Source organism: Typopeltis vanoorti, chromosome 20 (genome assembly GCF_054136105.1).
Source record: "Typopeltis vanoorti isolate ZY-2024b chromosome 20, IOZ_Tvanoo_1.0, whole genome shotgun sequence".
NCBI classification, from domain to species: Eukaryota; Metazoa; Arthropoda; class Arachnida; order Uropygi; family Thelyphonidae; genus Typopeltis; species Typopeltis vanoorti.
Genome location: NC_143568.1, coordinates 39,935,219 through 39,959,204, shown reverse-complemented (window position 1 = coordinate 39,959,204; position 23,986 = coordinate 39,935,219). Strand labels below are relative to the sequence as shown.

At 37.2% G+C, this 23,986-nt stretch overlaps 1 protein-coding gene across 14 annotated transcripts in view; it reads right to left on the bottom strand.

The window, feature by feature from the left end:
* The window catches only part of LOC150095389 (uncharacterized), a 613,991-nt gene that overhangs the window by 265,254 nt on the left and 324,751 nt on the right, over window positions 1–23,986 (bottom strand). For 10 of the 14 annotated variants that reach the window (XM_090410424.1, XM_090410425.1, XM_090410411.1 and 7 more), the window contains one exon: window positions 22,753–22,791. The exons of the other annotated variants lie outside the window; for them this stretch is intronic. In XM_090410424.1, the coding sequence (XP_090266550.1) occupies window positions 22,753–22,791 (39 nt within the window). The remainder of the gene's footprint in view (window positions 1–22,752; window positions 22,792–23,986) is intronic. 14 annotated transcript variants of the gene reach the window in all.

Genomic DNA, 23,986 nt, shown 5'->3' with positions numbered 1-23,986 from the left:
GTTATATTATAAATTAATGATACTAAGAAATTATATTCTCGGTTTCAGTCCTTTATCCAAGTGTAAAGGATAGCATGTGAAGTCACTTTATGACTAGGCTACTTGTATATAGAGGATAATGACTTCACATCAACTGCCTTGCTGCCACTGATGAGACATCAAATAAAGGTCGAAACCAGTCTGGGTAGTGGACCTTCCCATAATGCATAGCATTATACATGTCTGTAAGGATATGTGCATTGCATTATAGGATACCAAGGCAATTAATTTGAAGTCATTATCCTTTTTATACAAGTAGCCCAGTTGTGAAGTGACTTCACGTGCAAACTTTGTTTGCTTACACTTGGATAAAGGATTGAAACCAAGGATAAATTTCTTCGCATCTTTAATTTATAGTATAACCAAGTGAAAAAACTTTGAACTTACAAGATTTTATAGAAAGGAATTTAATACAGAAATATGAAGTTGGAAAATGATACTATTAAAGTTTTCTTTGAGAAAATCATTAACACATTACTATTAGGTCACACCTCCAAGGACACTGTTACATCCTGAATGAAGCACTTTATTAAAGAAACAATTCATTCAGGATTTAACAAGTCAGAAAAATCAGCTGAAAGAAAAAACTTGTACTTGAGCAGAAGAAATAAAGTACTTACTGTAAATAGAAATAGAATTAACTCCTTTTAGTAGAATCGTAATACCATGTAAAGAACTTCTTGTATAAATTAGTATTATATGAAATGCATTATGTATACAATGAATGGGTAAATTAGATGTAAACATTAGTCCAAAGGTCATGGGCGGGCCTGAGGCATTGACAATCTTGGAAAGCGACGCACATTCGTTTCCCAGAAGACGCTGCTATGATCTCATGAATGTGCCAAAGTTGTCGCGGATGAAGAAAGTAGCGGGCGGGTAAAGATCGCAGAAAGTAGTAAAAGGGCGCTAAAAAAAAAAGGGGGAGAGAGTGAAGAGAGAATAAAAAGGGTTTGCACCTCTTTCTCAAGGCTTTTTTTGCCTGTTTTGCTGTATGATGATTTGACCGATAGTTCGATATCGGAGGGTGCACCTTTCCCTTCGATGTCCGAATTTCTGCCTGTACTAAAGCGTGAGATGTCGGCATATGCTGCCTTCGCTGAAAGTTCCGACGGAATAATATCACAGACATATATTATGAACCGGCAGCTAGAAACGAGGATGGCACATAAGCCTTTCGATACTTCCATAAGCCTGCGCCCACCATGTGGACGCAGGCTTATGGAAGTATCGAAAGAGAATTCGAACAAAGAAGGACAGTTCAGACGGACCTGGAGACCCTGTCCCAAGAAATGGTAAAGTACAGATTTTGTTGTATAATTACCCAGTCATAGCGGGAGGGGAGAGTGAAAGAAAGGTATATCATGTTGTTATAGGTTACGACTGCAAACCAGAATTTACTTAGCCACAGTAGAGCATTTAATTTACGAGTTTAAGCACTAAATTTATTCACCTATGTGCACCAAAGGTCTGGAAAAGTCTCCCCTCTATTCTAAGATATTGGATGGTGCAGCTTTAAAAAATAAATTTGTCAATATCTGAAGAGGAGACGGTCCCAGAAAGAAATTAGAGGATTCGTTTCTTTTAGAAAGGAATGACCTTTAACAGTCAGGGTAAGCACGTGAGTAAAATTAGGAATCGACTAGAGATAAAGAGTTTGCTTTCCTTATAGAATGAGCACGTAAGAAGTGATACAGATATTAGGGTCAAGGAAATTTTATAAGTCTTATAGTTATTGTAGATGGTAAATTCATAAGGAAGAAATTAATAATTTTAGGAAGAGCAATACATAACAATGGCGCAGACCCGGTAGGATTTAACAACACATAAATGGTACCTTACTTTACTGGATACATATACTGGACACGTCATTGTATAAAATCTATTTTCGAATAAATGGCCACAATATCAGTAAAACAGACCAAAGAATATATTTAAAAAAAAAAATAGATGTAAATGATTTACACACTCACTGGAAATTTATGATGGCAGAGAAGAATTGTAAAATTTAAAGAGGAAATCTTGTTTTGGAAAGATGATCATGTTAAGTTTTTTTGGTTAAATATTTAGACTTGATATATATGTGAGAGAACCGATTTAAGTTCTATGATAACTATTAATTAAGGAATTGACAGCGTACACTAGAAATATAAATTAAATAAATTTTAATATATACTTTCCGATATTTCGGCAAACGTCACGTTGCCATCTTCTTCTTGGGAACTTAATACAAAGACACGTGCACACAAGTACTACATAACAGCAAATGAGAACCGAAGCTAGGAAGCTAACGTTTTCCTAAAGTCCTGATGGTGCCCCCTGGCAGGCTATATTGGTAGTTCTTGGCCTTTGGGCTGAAGAAGTTCTTCTGATGTTTCCCAAATTTGGGGTAGTCTCAAGCATCCAAATTTGTTGAGGTTTGGCATGTTCCTAAGGGTTGAGACTGATTCCATCAATAGTCTTTCATATTTGAACTTGCTGCAGTGTATTACTGTGGCTTTCTTCCATCTTATTCTGTGGCGAGTATCCAGAGCGTGGTCTGCAAGCCCAGAGTGGCTGTACTGGTGAAATCTGATGTAATCCTTGTGTTCTGAGATTCTGATATTTGCTGTCCTGCCTGTTTGGCCAAAGTAGGACAATTTACAGCTGCAAGGGACCTAGTATACACCAGGTAGGTCTTCTTCTTGGGAACTTAATACAAAGACACGTGCACACAAGTACTACATAACAGCAAATGAGAACCGAAGCTAGGAAGCTAACGTTTTCCTAAAGTCCTGATGGTGCCCCCTGGCAGGCTATATTGGTAGTTCTTGGCCTTTGGGCTGAAGAAGTTCTTCTGATGTTTCCCAAATTTGGGGTAGTCTCAAGCATCCAAATTTGTTGAGGTTTGGCATGTTCCTAAGGGTTGAGGCTGATTCCATGAATAGTCTTTCATACTTGAACTTGCTGCGGTGTATTACTGTGGCTTTCTTCCATCTTATTCTGTGGCGAGTATCCAGAGCGTGGTCTGCAAGCCCAGAGTGGCTGTACTGGTGAAATCTGATGTAATCCTTGTGTTCTGAGATTCTGATATTTGCTGTCCTGCCTGTTTGGCCAAAGTAGGACAATTTACAGCTGCAAGGGACCTAGTATACACCAGGTAGGTCTAGGGAAGTGGTTGGTCTTTAGTGGAGCAGATAAGGGATGCAAATTTTTTTGTGTTGTCTGTAACAAGTGATCAATTCATGTTTTTAAGATTTTGTTGATTTTTTCCGAGGTGCCTTGGACGTAGGGAATGGTGATGAATTTAGAGTAATCTTTTTTTGTGAAGGGGGGGGTGGATAACTGGTTTAAGTATTTTTTGGATTCTTTTTTTGGGGGGGAGGGGGGAGAGTAGCCATTGGCTGAGAAAGTGTCACGGATGCGATTTAGTTCAGTGGTTAGGGCTTGGTCATTTGAACAGATTATTTTTGCCCTGTTGAATAGTGTCTTAACTCCATATTGTTGTGAGAGAGGGTGATGGGATTGTTGGTGAATGTATCTACCTGTATGGGTGAGTTTTCTATAAACTGAGAAAACCAAGGTTCCATCAGGTTGGCAGGTGACTAGTGTATCTAGGAAGGGGAGGTTATTGTTTTCCTCTTTTTTCAGGGTGAACTTGATTCTAGGGTGTTGGTTGTTTAAATGTGTTAGGAAGGAGAGGAGTGAATCCGGGCCATGTGGCCAAATAGCAAACACATCATCAACGTAGTGAAGCCATATGGTAGGTTTTTGTGGGTCTGAGTTTAAGACTTTCTCTTCAAAAGTCTCCATAAAGAAGTTGGCCAAGGGTGGGGAAAGTGGTGAACCCATGGCTGTCCCCTCTATCTGTGTAAAGAATTTTTCCTGCCAAATGAAATAGCCTGAGTTCATTGTAAACTGAAATAGGGCTGAGATATCAGGGGGAAGTTTAGCTTGGATTAGCTCTAAGGTTTCTTTAAGGGGGACATTCGTGAATAAGGAGGAGACGTCAAAACTGGCCATTATGTCATTATGTTGGAGTGTCAAGTTTTCTATACTGGCTTTGAAGTGGGCTGAGTTTTTTTTTTTTTTTTTGTGTGTGACGGTGTGTTGCCAGTATAGTGTGAGAGCGCTTTGGCTAAATGCTTGGCTAGTTTGTAAGTGGGAGAATCAATGCCATCCACTATGGGACGTAATGGCACATTTTCTTTATGTATTTTTGGGAGCTCATATATGCGGGGGGGGGGGGGGTCTAGAGTTATATGGTTTCAGTCTGTTGGTTATCTCCACAGGCCAAGAAGTGACCTTCTTAAGGAGCCTATGGAGTTTTCTAATTTGAGAGTTGGTGGGATTGTATTCAATAGGGAGGTAAGTGGATCGATCTAATAGTAAAGCCTTTAGCTTACCTGTGTGGTCATTAAGATTGAGTACCACAGTGGCGTTCCCCTTATCCGCTTTGGTGATCACCATTTCTTTGTTTTTCTTCAATTCTTGTATTGACTTGTATTCACCAATGGATATGTTGGATTTTGGAGGTTTTGCTTTTTTGAGAACACAGGCTACATCCAATCTAATATTGTTGACGATGTGGTTTGGAAGGTGGCGAATCCCGCGTTCAATTTGGATCATTAATTCCTCAGCCGGTAATTTCTTAGGAGCAATGGCGAAGTTGTGACCATGTGACAGAACGTTGAGTGCTTCAGGCTTCAAGATAACTGAAGAAAGGTTAACTACAGCATTGGTTTGTAGTTTAGGTTTGGACTCAGTTCTTTATTAATTTTTCAAACTTGTTGATATGTCGGTTCCGTATTTGTTCGAGTTCTTTATTAGCTGCCATACACGAGACATGAATAATGTCTCGTGTACGGCGTGTACGTGACACTGTACAAGAATAATGATTTAAGTTTTGTACTTAGTGTGTTTTAACAATAAATTTTTCAAGGATGTAATAGCATTTACTGATTAGCATAATAATAAAAATGGTAGCTGCTGTCAGATGCTTTGCAACTAAAGTGCATTTGTTTTATATTTTTTCATTATGTAGATAAGGTGTGGATCTTTGATATCTGATGGTAGGAGTATGAATGCCAAATATGATTCAAATCAGAAGTTATTATATACAAATGACTATGGGTGAAAGTAACATAATTGTAAATCTCAGGGAAAATGACATGAAGAGAATACATTTCTTTTAGGTAAGAATGTTACTGTAAGATAGCCTCCATAGCTCAGCTGGCTTCAAAAAACTGTTCCTTTAAAAAACATTCAAATCATATTTCATATGATTTGAACTGTTTTTTTTTTTAAGGAACTGTCTTTTGATGAACTAAAAAATGAAAGTGGGCTTCCCAACCCACTATCCATATGCAGTACTAATGTAATATAGGTTAATCAACCAACTTCTCATGTAAGGGCTCGACATAAAAAAAATCTAGTAAGATCTTTCTTTTGAATTAGTTATCACTGCTTCCTTCCACTGTCTGGGTATCTTTTCATTCTTTGGCACAATGTTAAGGATCAACTGCAATTTCTTTAGTTATCTTAAGCATTTAACTGGGAAAAATGATGGGATCAAAAAAAAAACCAATAGTCTTGTTATCAGAAACTTAGTTAAGGCTAGATAAAAACTGATGGCAAAATTGGAATGATACATAAATGCGATGCAAGGTTTTGAAAAGGTTTTTCGAGAAAAAAAATCCTGCATGTAACAATTTTTGTTTTGCTTTTCACCGTCACTTCAGGTCAGATGATATATAGACCAAATGATATATAAAGAGCGAAACTGGGAATATAGAATAGTTATTTTTTACTTTTTGCCATACCACACATTCACCTACACCAAATTGAAGGCCTCTATAGGTTCTCCTGTCACCCATCACAGCCACTGATTTCCATTAAACATAAGCTACAATTACAAAAGTAACTGTAGCAAGCTTATTTGGTAGCCAATGTGGAAACCTAACTTATCCTTAAGGTTCAGTATGCTAAAAAGATTGAAAAACAAAATATAGGAATCAGTACAGTACTACTGTCGACAGGGTATAACATAGAGACAGCCTGCCTCATGGCGCAGCTTAATAAGGGCACTCGTTCAACCATATTGCAGTAGGCGGCGTCGCACTTGCTACGCTAACAGGAATTGTTAGCGTAGCAAGTGTGGAAAGAAGTTTTTCCAAGCTTAAACTGATTAAAAATTATTTTTGAACAGCAATGACCCAAGAAAGATTGGTTGGTCTAGCAACTATATCGGTAGAGGTGGAGATAGCTTATAATTTAAATTTAGAAGAGCTTATAAACAGTTTTATTGTGCAATATCCCTGTAGAGCAAACATTTAATTAATATTATGTAATCGTTTTGCATTAATCTTTCTCTTTAATAAAAACAAAATAGTAATTGGAGATTGTTGTGTTATAATTCATCAGGGTCAATATATAATCATTTGCTTCAGGGTGCGATCTAATCTGGCGACGGTCCTGAATCAGTATCAACAGTGCTGGCTCTAGGAGGGTACTGGCACTCCGATGCAATTTTAAGTTGAGCACCTCGCGTCCTAACTGGTGAATGTACACTGAATGTAAAAAAAAAAAAAAAAAAAAAGTAAATAGTGTAGGGCACCCCAGTAACAATGCCCCGGGTGAGCACCCAGCTCATCTAGTGCTTCTGTTAGCTTTATACTATGCATTCTGAAGAACAATTTGCCATTTTTGCTAAATATCACAGCATTTATTACGATATATTTAGTGCATGTCCACATTTAATAAAATCCAATATTAAAATGCTTTATTTTATTTTTTTCTACTCGCGTCAGCACCCCTTGAAGGTGCCCCAATGCGACACATCACCTGCTTACTGTGTTAAGCCAGCTCCGAGTTTCAATGGTATAAAATACAGCAATCTTAGATACACTGATGATACTATTCTAATTGCAGAAAACAGAAACAAATTAATCAAACTACTACAACTACTAATTGAAGGAAAGATTTTAGCCTACATTTAAATGCAAAAAAGACCAAATTTATAAGAATCTCAAAAGAAAATAGATCTGAGCCAGAAATATTCATAAACAATACAAAAATTGAACATACAACAGAATACAAATATTTAGGTACCTACATTAATGCAGATGGAAAACAAGATAAAGAAATAAAAATAAGAACCGACATAACTAAAGATGCCTTCTGGAAAAATAAAGATCTGCTCAGAAGTTCTGTGCATATAGAGACAAAGAAGAGAATGATAACATTAGTCCAGTCAGTTTTCACATATGGAAGTGAGACTTGGGTATTCAAGGAGAGAGTAAGACAACAGATAATGGCCTTTGAAATGTGGTGCTATAGAAGAGCCCTGAAAATCTCATGGACAGAGCACGTGACAAATTGAGAGGTACCACAGAAATCTTTATTGCAGAAAATGATCCAGAGAAAGATGTGACTAGCAGGACATGTATTGACGGGATCAGCAGGAGAGAGGACACTAACAGTTTTAGAAGAAAAGAATATGGGAAGAGGATCAAGAGGCAAAAATAGAAGGATATGGTTTGATAAAATAAGATCAAGGACAATATCATGTGACTATGCTGAAACAAAAAGAACTGCCAACAGAGGAGTGTAAGGACATGTTATAATAAATTTAGTTTAATCCTTTATCCAAGTGAGAGCAAACAAAGTTTGCACCTGAAAGTATCTTCAGGACTGGGGTAAGGTGGTAACACCAGGCAACTCGTTGCAAAGGTGGAGCAAGCTAACATCACTCCTATCTCAGTATCTCCCATAATGCAAAACACACCTCCTTGCGGATATGTATAATGTTATGCATTAACGGAAGGGCCACTACCCAGGCTAGTTTCGACCTTTACTGAGGTCTCTTCAGTTGGAGCCAGGCCCAAGTGAAGATACCAGGCAGAAGCATTAGCAAGGTCATCTCTACCTATAGGAGTTGCCAAACGGTGTACCACCTTTTTATTAAATTATTCTGGATTTAGAGAAGGATGTTGAAAGTTTATTTTTCACTTGGTTAGACTATAATAAATTTAGTTTAATCCTTTATCGAAGTGTGTACTACCTTACCCCAGGACTGAAGATACTTTCAGGCACAAACTTTGTTTGGCCACACTTAACATACCTTTGTTTGCTCACACTCGGATAAAGGATTAAACTAAATTTATTATTCAGTAAGGATATGTTGTTGCACCCTCACATCGAGGAAGCTACATGAAGAATATGCTATACTATGAAGTGGACTTCAAAGTTCAACATAAACTAAGCTGAAGAGGTAAAATAAAACACAGTTCCATTTGTTTTAGTTGGACAGTGTTTTTTTTTTTTTTTTTTCCACATTAGCAACTTAGGGCTACAACACATTATCACAAGTCCAAATGATTAGTCATGATAAATGTATATACAAGAAAAATGAGAATGAAATTAACAAATAAACTTCATAAGTAATTTAAACAGAATAAAAACATTGTATTACTGAATGAATTGGATAAATATTTGAGATAAGGGTCCAGTAAATTTATTAAAAGCTCTAAAATTACTGTACTCATTGATGAAATGACAGCATTCAAAATGTATGATTAACATAGTGCCACGGTATTTACATGTAGGCAGGTCACCCTTCAACAGGAAAGAGTATAAGACACTAATGGCCTACGAAGAACCGAGAATGAAATTCCTCTCTGCAAACTGCTGACAGCTGGATCATTCCTGCCATGTATAACACTCAAATATTGCAATTCATGGCAGATAATACATGCTTAATACATGGCAGATGATATCTCAGGGAATGAGATAACCTACCTGTAGAATTTACAGCCTCATTTCCTTGCAATCTGGGACACCGACATCAAGATGAAGCTCTTTATCTAAAAGAACAAATGTTAAAATCTAGGAGATGCAATGGATGTTGTTGTTGTTGTTGTTGTTGTCTTGTCCTTTGAAGAGTCTTAGATGTTTCCGTGCGCTCTTTGTACTGCTTTGGCTATGTCTGTGATTTTGTTTGTATAGAGCTGTTGTTCAGGATTAGGATCTATTTCTTGCAAGGCTGCTGTAATTGCTGGACAGGTAAAGATGTGAGTGGGTGTCAGTTCCGTATTGGGGCAGTTGTTGCAGTTTCTATATGTTCTCGTATCATCTGTATTGATCTTCATTCCTCTATAATGTCCTGTTCGTAGTCTTGCTATCGTAGTGGAGGTCCTTCTGTCAGCATTGATCTCGGGAATTTGATGTTGTATCACTGATTTCAATGGAATTAGTTTAGCTTTTGCTAGTGCATTGGCATCAGCAAGAGTTATCATATGAGTTTCTTGGTTGAGTTCTCTGGCCTCTTTTGCTAATTTATCAGCTGCTTCGTTGTGATCAATGCCTACATGAGCAGGAATCCATTGTAGAATGCAACTTTTACCTAAACACTTTAGATGATTTAAGAGTTTATGGATGTCTTGTGTGAGCTTGGTATTGCCATTTTTGATTGCCTCCATAGCTGATCTTGAGTCACTGTAAATTATAATTCCTTCAGATTGTTGAGATGATGATAGATTTAAGTAGGCTTCTAGTGCTTTAATTATTGCGTAGAGTTCGCTGGTAAAATTGGAAGCGATTCTCCCAGATCCAACTTTTATTGAAAGTTTTTCACCTTTCGGGAGTAGAAGGAGAACACCAGCGCCTCCATTAATCATATTGGTGTCTGATGATCCATCGGTATAACAAATAACCTGTTTGGAGGATGAAAGAAGGTTGATGGTATTTAGGCCTTTTTCTTTAAGCATTTCTTTTGGTTCTTTTTTTGTACAGAGTTTGGTAAGGTTTAGATTTATGAAGGTATTTGAAGGTAAAGGACTGGAAAATAGAGGTTCTTTGTTTATGTGGACATTTAGCTGATCAAGACCTATTTCTTTCCTGATAGTGTCATCATATTGTAAAGTCGATGATCTGTGAAGTCTGCAAATTTGGTTCCAATGTTTATAGGTTTTTAGGGAGACATGATCACTTTGGTAGCTTCTGATATTATTTATGAATTTTATGGTGGCAAATTTTCGTCTGTCCTCCAGCAGGTCAAGCCCACATTCCTGTTGGGCTCTGATGTTGTTAGTGGATGAGACTGCACCAATGATAATCTTGGATGCTTTTGCTTGTATTTTGTCTAGGTTTTTCTTTACCGATGAAGCCGAAGGTGACCAGATAGGTGCTGCATATTCCATTATTGGCCTTATTAGTGTAGTGTAAGTAGTTTTGAGGATTTTTGGCTTTGCACCCCAATTTGTTCCACAAAGCCTTTTCAGTATATTTAATTTTTTTAGAGCTCTGTTGGAAGTGTTAGAGATGTGTTGTGCAAAACGTAATTCCTGATCAAGCGTAATACCAAGGTATTTTGGATTTGTGACTTTTTCAATTAGCTTGTTATTGATCATGACTTTGGGATTGTAGGAATGTCTATTTTTCCTGTCTGTACTAAATGTACTTAGTTTTGTTTTGTCTGGGTTGATTTTAAGTTTGAGTTCGTTTGACCATTTTTCTAATCCTCTCATGGATTTGTTTAGAATTTCCTCTGATTCTTTGATTTTAGCACTAGTGTGCCAGATGGCTATATCATCTGCATAGCAAGTTACTTTTGTGTCTTCTGTAAGGTAGGGATGAATATTATTGACATATAGAAGGAATAGTAAGGGACTGAGTACTGAGCCCTGGGGAACACCAGCCCAGGTTCTCCGCTCTTTTGATATTGCTGTATTGGTTCTGACTTTGATCTTTCTTCCTCTGATGAAATCAGCAATCCAGATTAAAGCGTTTCCTCTAATTCCAATATCATGTATTGTTTGTATTAATTTTTTGATCCAAACACGATCAAAAGCAGCAGTCATATCAAGGAATATGGCAGTTGTCTTTTTTGTTGGTTTTTCCTGAAATGAGTCTATTATTGTTTGGCAGAAATGGAATAATTGATCTGTTGTCGAATGACGAGTTCTATAAGCAGTTTGGTAGTAGTTGATTTTCTTATTTTTTGTCAGCCAGTGCATAAGCCTGGAGTGTATGATTCTTTCAGTAATTTTACAAAGTATGCTAGTTAATGCGATAGGTCTGTAACTTTGACATTCTGCAGCATTTTTGTCAGGTTTCAGGATGGGTACAATAACTGATTTTTTCCATTCTTTTGGAAGTTTGCCCGTTCGCCAAGAGGTATTGAGAATGTCCAGAAGTTGTTCTTTGGCATTTTTGCCAAGGTGTTTGACCATATGACCAAAGATAAGATCATTACCAGGGGATTTATTAGGTGCAGTTTTCTCGATTGATGAATTTAGTTCACTTAGTGTAAATTCTTCGGAGAAGATGTCATTAGTTTGGTATGTTCTTGCTTGTTTTAGCATTTGACTTGTGAGTTTATTGAGGGGCTTGTCCTCTCTGTTATACTGAAGTTTGGAGTTGTTTGAATAGGTTTTTGCCAGTGTGTTTGCAATTTCTTGATCTGTAATAGCTTGTTTGCCAGCATTTATGATGAAGTTTGTTTTCTGTTGGTTCTCTTTTTTGATATTGTCTAGGATTCTAATAATATTCCAGTGTTGGCTGTCTTTTCTTGGATCCAGGTTACTGCAAAGTTCCGCCCATTTCTCTTGTTTGCACTTCCAAATTTCCTGCTCTATTTTGTGTGTTATGTCCATTAATTTCTTTCTGTAATCATCAGTTTTATTAATTCTGAATTGTTCATTGATATTGTCTCTTTCTGTAATCATTGAATCAATATTGTGATCTTTCCAGTATGGTATCCAGGTGTTTTTCCGCTGGCCTCTTGGTATTGTTGCTTTGGCAGTTTTGCTGATGTGTGAAGTAAGGATTTGTAATTTTCTGTCGAGGTTTCCAGAGACAGGTTCATCTTGACAGAGGCTCTCCAAGGTTTGAGTAAACCTTGTCCAGTCAGCTTTTCTGAAGTTCCACGTCCTTTTGGTTTGCTGTTCTTGTTCAATCTTGAAGTTTAGTGTTGTTATTATGGGTCTGTGGTCACTGATGGCATTTCCCAGAATTTTCCATTGTGCACTTGATGCAATACTATAATTAATGGCTGTGATGTCAATAGCAGATTCAGTTCCCGTAGTTTTAGAAAGATAGGTGCTCTGTCCATTGTTAATTGTTGTGAGTTCCAAATCTGTAAAGAGGTCTTCCAATTGTTGACCTTTATGGTCTAAATTGGGGGAGCCCCACGTTGGGCTTTTTGCATTTAGGTCACCAAGTATAATGGTTGCATCAGTTAGAGAATCGCTTAGCTTTTCAATGATGTCTGTATCAATATTTGTATTATCAGGATGATAGACGTTTGTGATTGAAATAGAATGGTTTGGTAGATGTATTTCAACAGCTTGAGCTTCCGTTGAACTGTCATTATTTAAATATTGATTTAGGGTGATTTCTTTGAATTTGATTTCTGGGGTCTTCAAAAGGATAGCAAGCCCGCCACCTGTTCTTTCTTCTCTATCCTTCCTAAGAACCGTGTATCCTTTGATGTTGAAGTTCAAATTTTTATTTAGTTTTGTTTCTTGTAGACAAGCTATATGGATATTATTTTTATATAGCATGTATTTGAGTTCATCCATTTTTCTCTGAGTACCGTTGATATTGAGTTGCAAAATGTTAATATGAGTCCTCGTAGCATATTTATCATCAGGAGCCCGGACTGCAGCCCCAGACGCGTCGGCTAATGAAGAGTCATAAAAAGTTTTCAACCAATGGATGTTGTTGATATGCCAGATAGCTAAGTGCATGTCAAGAGCTTGTATCAGTGTAAATAATACACCTTCAGAAGCATTTCTGGATCCTTACCTGGTTTGGAAAGGCAATAATTGCTCTTTGCCAGGATTCTGGATATTCATTTCAACAGAAAATTTTGTTGAACAAGTAAAGTATCCGACTCACAGAGTAGTTGATAGATGGTTAACAATCTCAAGGGATATCTCAATCCACTGTTATAATCTCCCTGATGGTTAAAAGTGAACAAAAGTTGATGTTTTGTTGATTTGCTTTTAAGGCCAGAAATTCTTAGGATGTTGTCAATATGTTTTGGCAAAACTTCCTGGGTGTATCCAATTGTTTTTGGATAAAGTTTTGTTTTTGCTAGCCTGGTTTGGTGAAGTGGTTAGCGTATCCACTCTCCAACCAAGAGGATGCAATATCAAATTCTACCTTGAGCATGGATGTTCATGATTGTCTTTAGGTGGGAGAAGAATTTCATTGCTGACTGTGTGAGACCACCATCCCACTTATTGCAGGCCTGAAAAAGTTCTACTTTGGTCTAGAGTAGGCTTTCTGGACTATGTGAAAAAAAATTAATTAAAAAAACACAAAACAATATATATAAAACTGATAAAAATATTTTTATAAAAATCCTTAGCCCACTGATGGTACAAAATGTACTATAGGTTTACAAATAACCTTTCATGGGTAGTAACAACAAAGCAATTTTGCATCTATTCAGTTCCCAGATTGAAGAGTGATGAGTGGAATATCTGTCATTGATTTTCTTCCACACCTCAGTGTTTGATAGATGCAAGTTAAATCCACGAGTCCTTTTGGCTCTTATGGCAAATGTATCATGCTTGGGTATGAACACATCTGAAAGCAATTAGGCTTCATATAGAAGCAAGAAAGTTATATACTGTGAAGATAACTTTCTTGCTTCTATATATTCTGAATTTGGCATTGTAATTACTAAAAATTAGGATGTTTCATCCTCAGTGTGAAATCAGAAGCTCAAGTGTAGAGAATGAAATGACAGAAAACTTAATGGAGAGCAAGCAAGAAGTATACGAGGAGTAAATTAAGCTAGATGTCAATAAGACTTGATATATCGCCACGTGTCTTGAGGGAATGTTCCAGGGAATTAGCATCAGCCTATCTGTTTAATAAGAGTCTTGCAACAGCATAAGTCCAAAAGGAGTGGAAGGAAGGCAAAACTGTTCCACTTCACAAAGGTAGTGATAAGGCTACAAATAGGATACAAAAATGAATCAATAACATTGATTCATTTTTCTTTGTGTTTTTCAGCATGGAACTGTTAAAGGGAGGTCATGGTTTACAAACTTGCTCATACACTATAACAAGGTGATAAATGTAATGGACAAGAAAGATGCATATAAATAGTATACTTAGATTTTGCAAAGGCTTTTGATAGATTGCTACACCACAAGTTGGCCACTAAACTGAAGCAGATGGGACTGGACGATTTTTATTTCGTATGATGATACAACGGCTGTGAGCCCTTTTAAGGGAAGGTATGGCACATTTCAACCCTCCCCCATTTTATCCAGGCTCAGGACTGGCATAGCTGACAAATCAGGCCTATGGCTGGGTCTTAAGTATTCCTGATTGTAATCAGTGTGTGTTCATGGAGTCAGTTTGCCTGTTCTGGAGGACAAAAAACCCGAGTTTCCAGGTGAAAAACCCTATCTCCAAATGAGACTGGCTAACTCACTTTTTGTTGAATGAGACCAGATAAAGGTTCCTCACATCATGGATAGGAATCGAACCCAGGTCTTTCCAACCAAAAGGGCTTCTTCTAAACTGACTGAGTTACAGAGGCTCTGGAATGGATGCTAGACTAGCAAGTTGGATAAGTGAAAGACTAGCCGATAAATATTAGCAAGTTGTGTATGGTAGGGAACTATCTCAACAGAGGAAAATCACTAGTGGTGTGGGACACAAGGGTCAGGTTTTGGACTATTATTTAATTTGTATATTAAATATTGGAATAGGTTTAACTGGTGATATATAACAACTGTTTCAGATGATGCAAAACTGGAGTGATGAAGAATCAAGCAGATATTGTTGTCTTATAGGAGAATTTGAAGCGACTGATTAGTGGGCAACAGTAGAAAACTCAATTCAATGTTGCAAAGTGTAAGGTTCTGAAATTTGGTAAACAACAGCAGGATGCAAAGTATACCTTTTTCAGGGGAATTCTGCAGGAAGTTGAAGAGATAAGAGACCTTGGAGTGGTGATAGACAAGGATCTGAAGTTCAGAGGTCACATTGCACAAATTGTGAAGACATCACATCGGATTATGATGTGGAGGGAACTTAACTTGTAGAAATAAAGAGTCTCGTTCCATTGTATAAGGCCTTGATCAGACATCATATGGATTACTGTGCAGATTTGGTACACTGTTACACAAAGCCCATCAAGCCATGCTTTAAACTCATTCCATGTATTTGCATTCACCACAATGTTGGGCAATGCATCCCACTCACCAACCATTCTCCATGCAAAGAATCCACTCTTTATGCCCTGCTCATACTCTCCTTATACAGCTTCCAGCTATGTCTCCTTGTTCTACCACCTCCTCCCATTCTACGAAAAATTTCTTCCGCATTAACCTGATAACAATCCTTTACCAACTAAAATGTCTCAATTATATTCCCTCTCTCCCTCCTATTCATTAGGCTTTGCAAATGGCATTCCCTCAATTTGTTCTCATGGTGAGAAGGATATACTGGAAAGGATTCAAAGATGACTAAGGTTTTAACTAATTTTTGGAATGTGGGATATGAGGACAGATTGAGGAATGCCATTTGCAAAGCTTTATGAATACAATGAAGAGAGAGGGGAGGGGTATAATTAAGGCATTTTAGTTGATAAAGTGTTGTTACCAGGTTAATGTAAAAGAAAGTTTTCATAGAATGGAAGAAGGTGGTAGAACAAGGGAACATAGCTGGAAGCTGTATAAGGAGGGTGTGACCAGAGACATAAGGAGTAGGTTCTTTGCATGGAGGGTGAAATGCATTTCCTGACATTATGGTGAATGCAGATACACTGAAAGAGTGTAAACCATGGTTTGATGGGCTTTGTGTGTAACAGTGTTTACATCCCGTAATGAGTCCAAAGACTCATTACGGGAGTTAATAATATCTGGTGTTAATAATAATGATAATTAATTGAGCACAATATTTGCCCCTCTCCTTCAAGCTTACAAGAGCTTCTATTAAAACTTGAATGGAATTAATGGTCACAACCCTCATCATTTCCAACAGATAACTGACCATGTTCCAACATCTGAGGAAAGTATTTTACCTTGGGTATAATAAATGTTAAAGATACCAAGCTATTTTAAACCTGGTTTTACTCCATTTTCCAGGTAAGCAAATAGACAAATAAGACAAGTTTGCACCTGCAAGTGTTGCAACACTTGCAGGCACAAACTTGACTTATTTGTCTGTTTGCTTACTTGGGAAATGGAGTAAAACCAGGTTTAAAATAGCTTGGTATCTTTAACAACATCTAAGGATTCTTTGAGAGACCAGGGTTTGAATCCCTTATGTCTGATATCTCTGAACCTATCAGTAGAATTTTCACTTTAATCCCACATTTTTTTTTATCAAAAAAACTTCTCATTTGTTACCATCTACAAAAGACAAATTGTTGTCTCTTCTTCAGCCGGTGTTTACCAGATCCCTTGTGAATGTAATTTGACATACTTTGGGCAGACAGGCCATTTTGTGGAAAAAAAGAATTAATGAATATTAAATGCATGAAATATGAAAAGTCTGGTCTGGCACAGCATAGCATTGACACTAAATATCCTGTGGAATGAAGCCTGTCTTCTCCACAGAAGCAATTTTAAGTATGGCCACCTTTTCAAAGAAAGTTATGAAGCCTGTTTACATTAGGCCTACCTGAACTGGAATGACTTTCCCTTCCTCCCAAAAATTTGGTAGATTCTCATATGCAAATATGGAGATTCTACATATGTAAATATCAAAAATAATATTAAAACACATTTCTGGAACATGGTATCTGTTTTTAATTTTTAAACTGATAATTAAGGGGATACAAATCACTTGTTGTTCAACTGCCAGTAAGCAAAACTCTAAGATCGACTGAAATGTTCAGTATATATGAAACTCATAAATTTGGTTGAAAGACCCATTCTCATAACATAATGGAGAATTCAGTGCCAGAGCTCTCTACCACTACTGCAGAGCCACACTATCAAGCAAGCAATGACTGGGCTTAAAAGTAGAATGCCATGCTATCCCTAATACCATCATCAGAGCAAGCCACTTTAGGCCGATGACTAATGCACACTAGCCTGCTAGCCAAATGATCCTGGTCAGGCCATTTGGGCCACCTATCTTGCCTAAGTTGTGCAAGCTTACGAGGATCCCTTTACCATATGTCCATGGGTCACATATGGCAAAGGCAGGAACAGCAGGTTACTGAATTCCAGCAATAGTTGTCTGTAAAATAAGATAGTAAAAATGATTCAGTAGAAGTAGAACAAATACAGGCAGAAAATAATACATGAAGATGAAAAAAAACAGTCCAGTACGATCACTAAGAATTCTCCTCTGCCGCAAATGGCATGCCACATGTGGAGAGCTTATATTTTTGATTTGAGCTTTAGTCAAATTATGATCAGTCAACTTAACTATGCTGAATTCATAAGAACCAGAGAACTAATCTGCTGTAATGAAAAGGAAGACTATCATAATGAATTTGCTAAAGGACTCTGGCTATGCTTCTGGATAGCTTTTTATTATTACGGGCAACTCCAGGGAGTCGACAGACTCACCGAGGGAGGCCCTAACATCATGTCAATAAAACTATTCGACATTCACACAGTATCTATCATACCTCGCCTTGAACTCATTCACAGTCATGGCACTCACAATAGACTCTGGCAGCTTATTCCACTCATTCACCACTCTCCAAGTAAAAAAACCTAGCTCTAACACCCTTGCTAACCAAATTCTTGCCCAGCTTCCATGTATGGCCTCTAGTCCTCCCACCACCAGTCCTATTCTCAAAAATATCTTCTAAATTAATCTTATAGAAACCTTTCAGTAATTTGAATGTCTCAATCATATCACCCCTTTTCCACCTATCAACCAATTTCTGCAACCTGTGTAACATTCATATGCAGAACATTTATAAACACTAATCAAAATAACTATTGAAAAACTGTCTGGGGAATAAGGATTTAAGTTTTCAAAATTCTCAGTTTGTTTCACATACATTTATAAAGCTAAATTAAACATTTTTGAATACTCTACTTTTCCATTTTCTGCACACGATACAGTAAGTGGAAAAGAATTGGATTCCATAAAGATTTCTTTAATATCTTTGGGTCAGTATGTTTTTTTTTTTTTTTGAGCAAGAGCTAGTCAAAATATCCACAGAAGTACTAAAAAATTACATGACTTGTAAGAATTTAAGACATCAGTATCCTAGGGTTTGAGTGGTTCACTCATACTCTATATAACTTGAGTCAACTGTGAACTGACAAATAAGTTGTATAAAGAGGCACAAAAAGATCAAGAGGATGGATCAAATGAGACTCAAACAGAACACTGAAAGAAATCGCTGAATGAAATTTAATGAGGTCTTATGATTAGAAACATTTTCATGCATTGACGCACCTTCATAGTGCAACTGGAAGACTAACAGAACAATGCACCCTTCAATTGGAAAAGAATGGAGTTCAATTTTCGTCATGAGAGGAATCTTTATATGAAGATGAGTTAGCTGATCACATATGGAGGTAGCAGGGTTTTTACTCCTGGAAACTTCAGTTTTCCAAATTAGCCATGAGAACACATGCAATTTCTAGACGCAAAATATTATTGGTGGTAGTGATGTTATGTGTTGATGGTAGCAGTGTCGTGTAGTTGGAGAGGATTAAGTAGAGGAGTGTGGAATAGTGTGCCCTCCCACAATGAGTCACTAGATCCTTGGAGGTGTCACATAATAACATTTTGTAAAATTGAATGCTTAATATAATATTATTTAGGACCTGCATGGAGTAGCAACAGGTTTTTTTTTTTTTTTTTTTTTTTTTTTTTATATACATATATCAATCCTATCAACGAAAGGTAAACCTCTATTACGTTAGCACCATGGAAGGGTGCTAAGAGGAGTAGTACAAATCTTTCTTCTTTTTTCGAAACTGAACTAACACATCATAGGTTAAACAGGCTTGTTAGATCTCATTGTCAACCAACTGTTTGATGGGATCAGTCATTATGGTGTTGCAAAGAACTTCCTTGGTAGAGGCAGATGAAAAGAATAACTCTAATCTTTTAATATTTAAACTCATTTAGGCATTCCTTTCTCCTCTCCCTCCCAACTGTCCTGCTTTATAAATAAACACTTGATAAGCTAAAATTTTTTTCAATTTCAGTAGAATTTCACAAATATGCAATGCTTCCTAAATGGCAGTTTGATGGAATAGCCATATCTGCACATTTTAAGGGAACATGCATTGCAGACATTGAGAAATGCATAATCATTAGTAATGTTTTACTTTCTTTTTGTGAATAATTTAAGGAATCTTTATATCTATTATGTTCTGTCTGCTTATCTGTGAGTGAGATACAAGTACCATACACATGCTAATTTCATATTAGTATGTGTATTGATTTTGAAAGTTGCTTCAGCCTTTTATTCTCTCCCTGATATTCTTGTTTACTAAATAGCTTAAAGAAATTACAACGTACAATAGCATATACATTAAAATAAATTTTAATACACTTCCAATATTTCAGCAACGTCACGTTGCCATTTTAACAGGAACTTGGAAACAAGACACGTGCATGCAAGCACAATACACAGTAAATGAGGATGAAGCAGGAAGCTATTCTTTCTCCTAAAAGTCCTGATGGTTCCCCCTAGCAGGCAATGTAGGTATTCTTGGCTCTTTGGGCTGAAGGTCTTCTGATGTAGGTTTCCCAAATTTGGGGCAGTCTCATGCAACCAAATTTGTCGAGGTTTGGATTGTTTCTTAGGGGTAAGGCTGATTCCATGAATAGCCTTTCGTATTTGAATTTACGATGGTGTATTATTGTGGCTTTCTTCCACCGTATTCTATGGCGGGTATCCAGAGCATGGTCTGCAAGACCAGAGCGGCTATATTGGTGAAACCGGATGTAGTTCTTGTGTTCTGAAATTCTGATATTAGCTGTCCTGCCTGTTTGGCCAAAGTAGGACAGCTTACAGCTGCAAGGGACCTGATAAACACCAGGTAGGTCTAGGGGAGGAGGTTGGTCTTTAGTGGAGTGGATAAAGGATGCCAATTTCTATATGGTCTGTAACAAAAAGTTCAAGTCATGTTTTTTTAGGATTTTTGTAATTTTTTCCGAGGTGCCTCAGATATAGGGAATGGTGATGGATTCACCCTGGAAACCCCCCCTCCCCCTTTCCTTGTTGTGAAAGGGGGGGTTTGTTTATTGGTTTCAATATTTTTTTGGATTTTTTTTGGGGGGGGGTAGCTATTGGCCGAGAAAGTGTTGAGAATGTGGTTTAGTTAGGGCATCGTCATTTGAACAGATAAGTTTAGCCCTGTTGTGTAGTGTCTTAATGACTCCATATTGTTGTGGGGGGGGGGATAGAATTGTTGGTGGATGTATCTGCCTGTGTGAGTGGGTTTTCTATAAACTGAAAAAACCAAGGTTCCATCAGGCTGACAGGTGACTAGTGTCTAAGAAGAGAAGGCAATTGTTTTTTTAATTCTTCCAGGGTGAACTTGATTCTGGGGTGTTGGTTGTTTAAATGTGTTAGGAAGGAGAGGAGTGCAGAGCCATGTGGCCAAATAGCGAACACATCATCAACATAGCGAAGCCATATGGTTGGTTTTTGTGGCAGAGTTTAAGGCTTTCTCTTCAAAATCTCCATAAAAAAGTTGGCCAAGAGTGGGGAGAGTGGTGAACCCATGGCTGTCCCCTCTGTTTGTAGAATTTTCCTTGCCAAAGAAAATAGCCTGAGTTCATTGTGAGCTGAAATAGGGCTGTGATATTAGGAGGAAATTTAGCTTGGATTAGCTCTAAGGATTCTTTGAGTGGGACATTTGTGAATAAGGAGACCAAATATTTAGCTAGTTTGTATGTGGGAGAATCAATGCCATCCACTATGGGACGTAATGGCACATTTTTCTTTATGTATTTTTATGGGTATGGAGTTAAACAGTTTTAATTTGTTATCGACTTCTACAGGCCAAGAAGTGACCTTCTTAAGGAGCCTGTGGAGTTTTCTAATTTGTGAGTTGGTGGGATTGTACTCAATACGGAGGTAAGTAGCCCGATCTAACAATAGAGCATTAAGCTTACCTGTGTAATCAGTTTGGTTAAGCAATACTGTGGTGTTTCCTTTATCTGCTTTGGTGATTATTATTTCCTTGTTTTTCTCTAATTCTTGCAGAGCTTTCAATTCCTTATTGGGCATGTTGGTTTTTGGTGGTTTTGCTTTGGTCAGAACACAAGCCACATCCAGTCTAATATCGTTGGCGACATGGTTTGGGAGGTGTCGTATCCTGTATTCAATTTGTATCATAATGTCTTCAGCAGGTATTTTTCTGGGCGCAATGGCGAAGTTGTGGCCATGTGAGAGAGCATCGAGTGCTTCAGGTTTCAAACTAATTGATGAAATGTTGACTACCGTGTCGGTAGGAAGTTGTGGTTTGGAGGTAGAGTTCTTTTTTAAATTCTCAAATTTCTTGATGTGTCATTCTCTTACTTTTTTTAATTCTTTATCCGCAGCAGTGCACGAGATGTCGTATAAAATAGACCAAATCTCATGGTTTAAGGTGCTGGAAAGCTCTTCTTCGAGTGCCTGGATAGCTAAGTTAGCGTCATTCAGGGAACGTGAGAGCAGCAATTTGTTCACTGAGCAAAGCTTGGCTGCCGCGGTTATAAATTCTGAGAACCTTTTGCAAAAAGAACTGGTGCTTGAATTTAACACAGTTAGGGATTACCTGGTTATCCCAGCAGCGTTTTAGGAAAGAGAGAGACAATTCAATAGTCTTGATAGCTTCAACTTCAATTTACCGTAATGGCAGGCCTTACGTGCGATGGCATCTCCGTGGATTATCGTAATTCTCGTGGAAAGGCTTAGACGTTGGTTATACATGCTTACTAAATAGCTTAAGGAAATTACAATGTACAAGAGAATATACATTAAAATAAATTTTAATACACTTCCGATATTTCGGCAACGTCACGTTGCCATTTTCACAGGAACTTAGAAACCTGATATCCTTATTTCAACAAGGTTCGGGGAAAATTATGCAAGAAAACAACAAGCCTGATCAGAATTCTGATCTAAGTCCAATAAAACACTTTGAAATGAAATGAAATCCTGGATAGGGCCAGATCTACAAGGGAAAGAGGGAGGATATTCTGAAAGAAGACTGGTCCAAAATGCCTGATTTATTACAAAATGGCACATCCCAAAAAAGTGGAAAGTGATCAGGAACAAAGGAGGTACCTCACATTGCTGAGATGTGTGCAAATTAGATTGTTCTGAAATATGGTTTTGTTTCAATACTTATTTCCATGTAATATAAGAAACATAATGCTTAAGAATTCACCTTTAGCAAACCCTACGAATACACTATTAGTAACAGAAATACAGCTCTTTCACAGAATATGTCTGCAATCTTAGCATATAAAATTCATATTTTTTCCTACCAATGCCAGTCTGAGTAGCATAACTACAATCTTTCATACCTTGAAGTCTTCAGGAAGTCCACTGATAGCTTTAGCTATTGCTTTTTTAGTGTTTTTAGAATTTCCATAGTCTTAATCTAACCCTCTATTTCCCTATATTTTAGAGTTTTACTTTACAGATTCCAAGCAATTTTTATGACATCTGTATCCACAAACATTAAAGCATTCATAAGCTAAGGATCCATTGTACTTAAATACTAAACAAATGTTTGAATTTCTCACTTAAACAAAAAAAGAGACAATAAGTTCACTTACAATATCATCACCACTTTGAGATTCATTAGTGTAGTCATCCTGTGGGTGAGTAAACAAGGTTAAGCAACAAATATACCATAACGTAAAAAGAAAGAAAACACATGAAAATTTTAGGGCGGCAACATTCAACTAAAATCTGCACACTGCACAAAGACAACTGCAACAAAATAAAACAAAAATAGCCAAAAGTTCTCTGAAGTCCTTTATCATTATGAGTAAAACTTAAATGGAATTTGGCAAAAACTTAAAATAACTGCATGCAGTGAAGCAAATATGTGGAAGACTGCTGCCACAATATTCTTTATAACTAAGTTTTATTCATATACATAACTAAATATGTATAATATTAATGAGCCTCAGTTCTGACTAGTTACATGAATAGTGATTATTTTATACATAAAGATCCAAAATTTCAATTTTATTTTAAACTTGTGTGAACAAGTGTGCAGACAAAATAACTGACACACTTATATGGAATACAGCCAAATTTCAGATTCCCTTCTTGAGCATATACACAGAATTATGAGATAAAGGTTGCAGATCTAGTTGGCCAAGTGAATAGCATACACATTCTCATTTTGCAGATTCAAATCTCACTGCAGGTATGGATGTTAATAAATGTCCTTAGTGTTAGACCATTTTTGTCATCCAGTGCAAGACCACCACATTGCTTATTAGATGTCTGAAGTGGTTTGAAAAAGTAACACATTGTCTCTCAGAGCAGGGGAAACTGTATCAGCTAACTACGCACTTGAGTGTACAGGTGTAAAACTTTCATAAGTGGAATTTGCATCAAATCATAGCTTACCAGAATGAGTGCTTTCCTGCAATTTTAGAAAACTGTGTATAGCAATTCCACAGTGCATCCCTCAGCTGGAAAAAACTTTAGTTCAATTCTCATCGAGTGAGATGAAATCTAAATGTACCTTCAAGCAAAGGTGAGGTAACTCGATTGATGTAAGAAGGGTTTTTCTCTCCCAATAAATAAGCCAGAGAACACATAAAACCACATTTGTAGCCAACCCACAAACAAGTCCTGTGCTCTCTGAAGGAGATGTGTACAATAATCATAACTGGGTTGATCATGTACTACTTATGTACTTCGAACTGTACGAGGATGGTCTGAAAAGTTCTCAGCCTCGACCATAGATAGCAACACTATCAACAAGATTTTTTTTCCCCTAAGTTTCTAATATATCTGTCATAAGCATCCATATGAAATTGCAAGTCATTC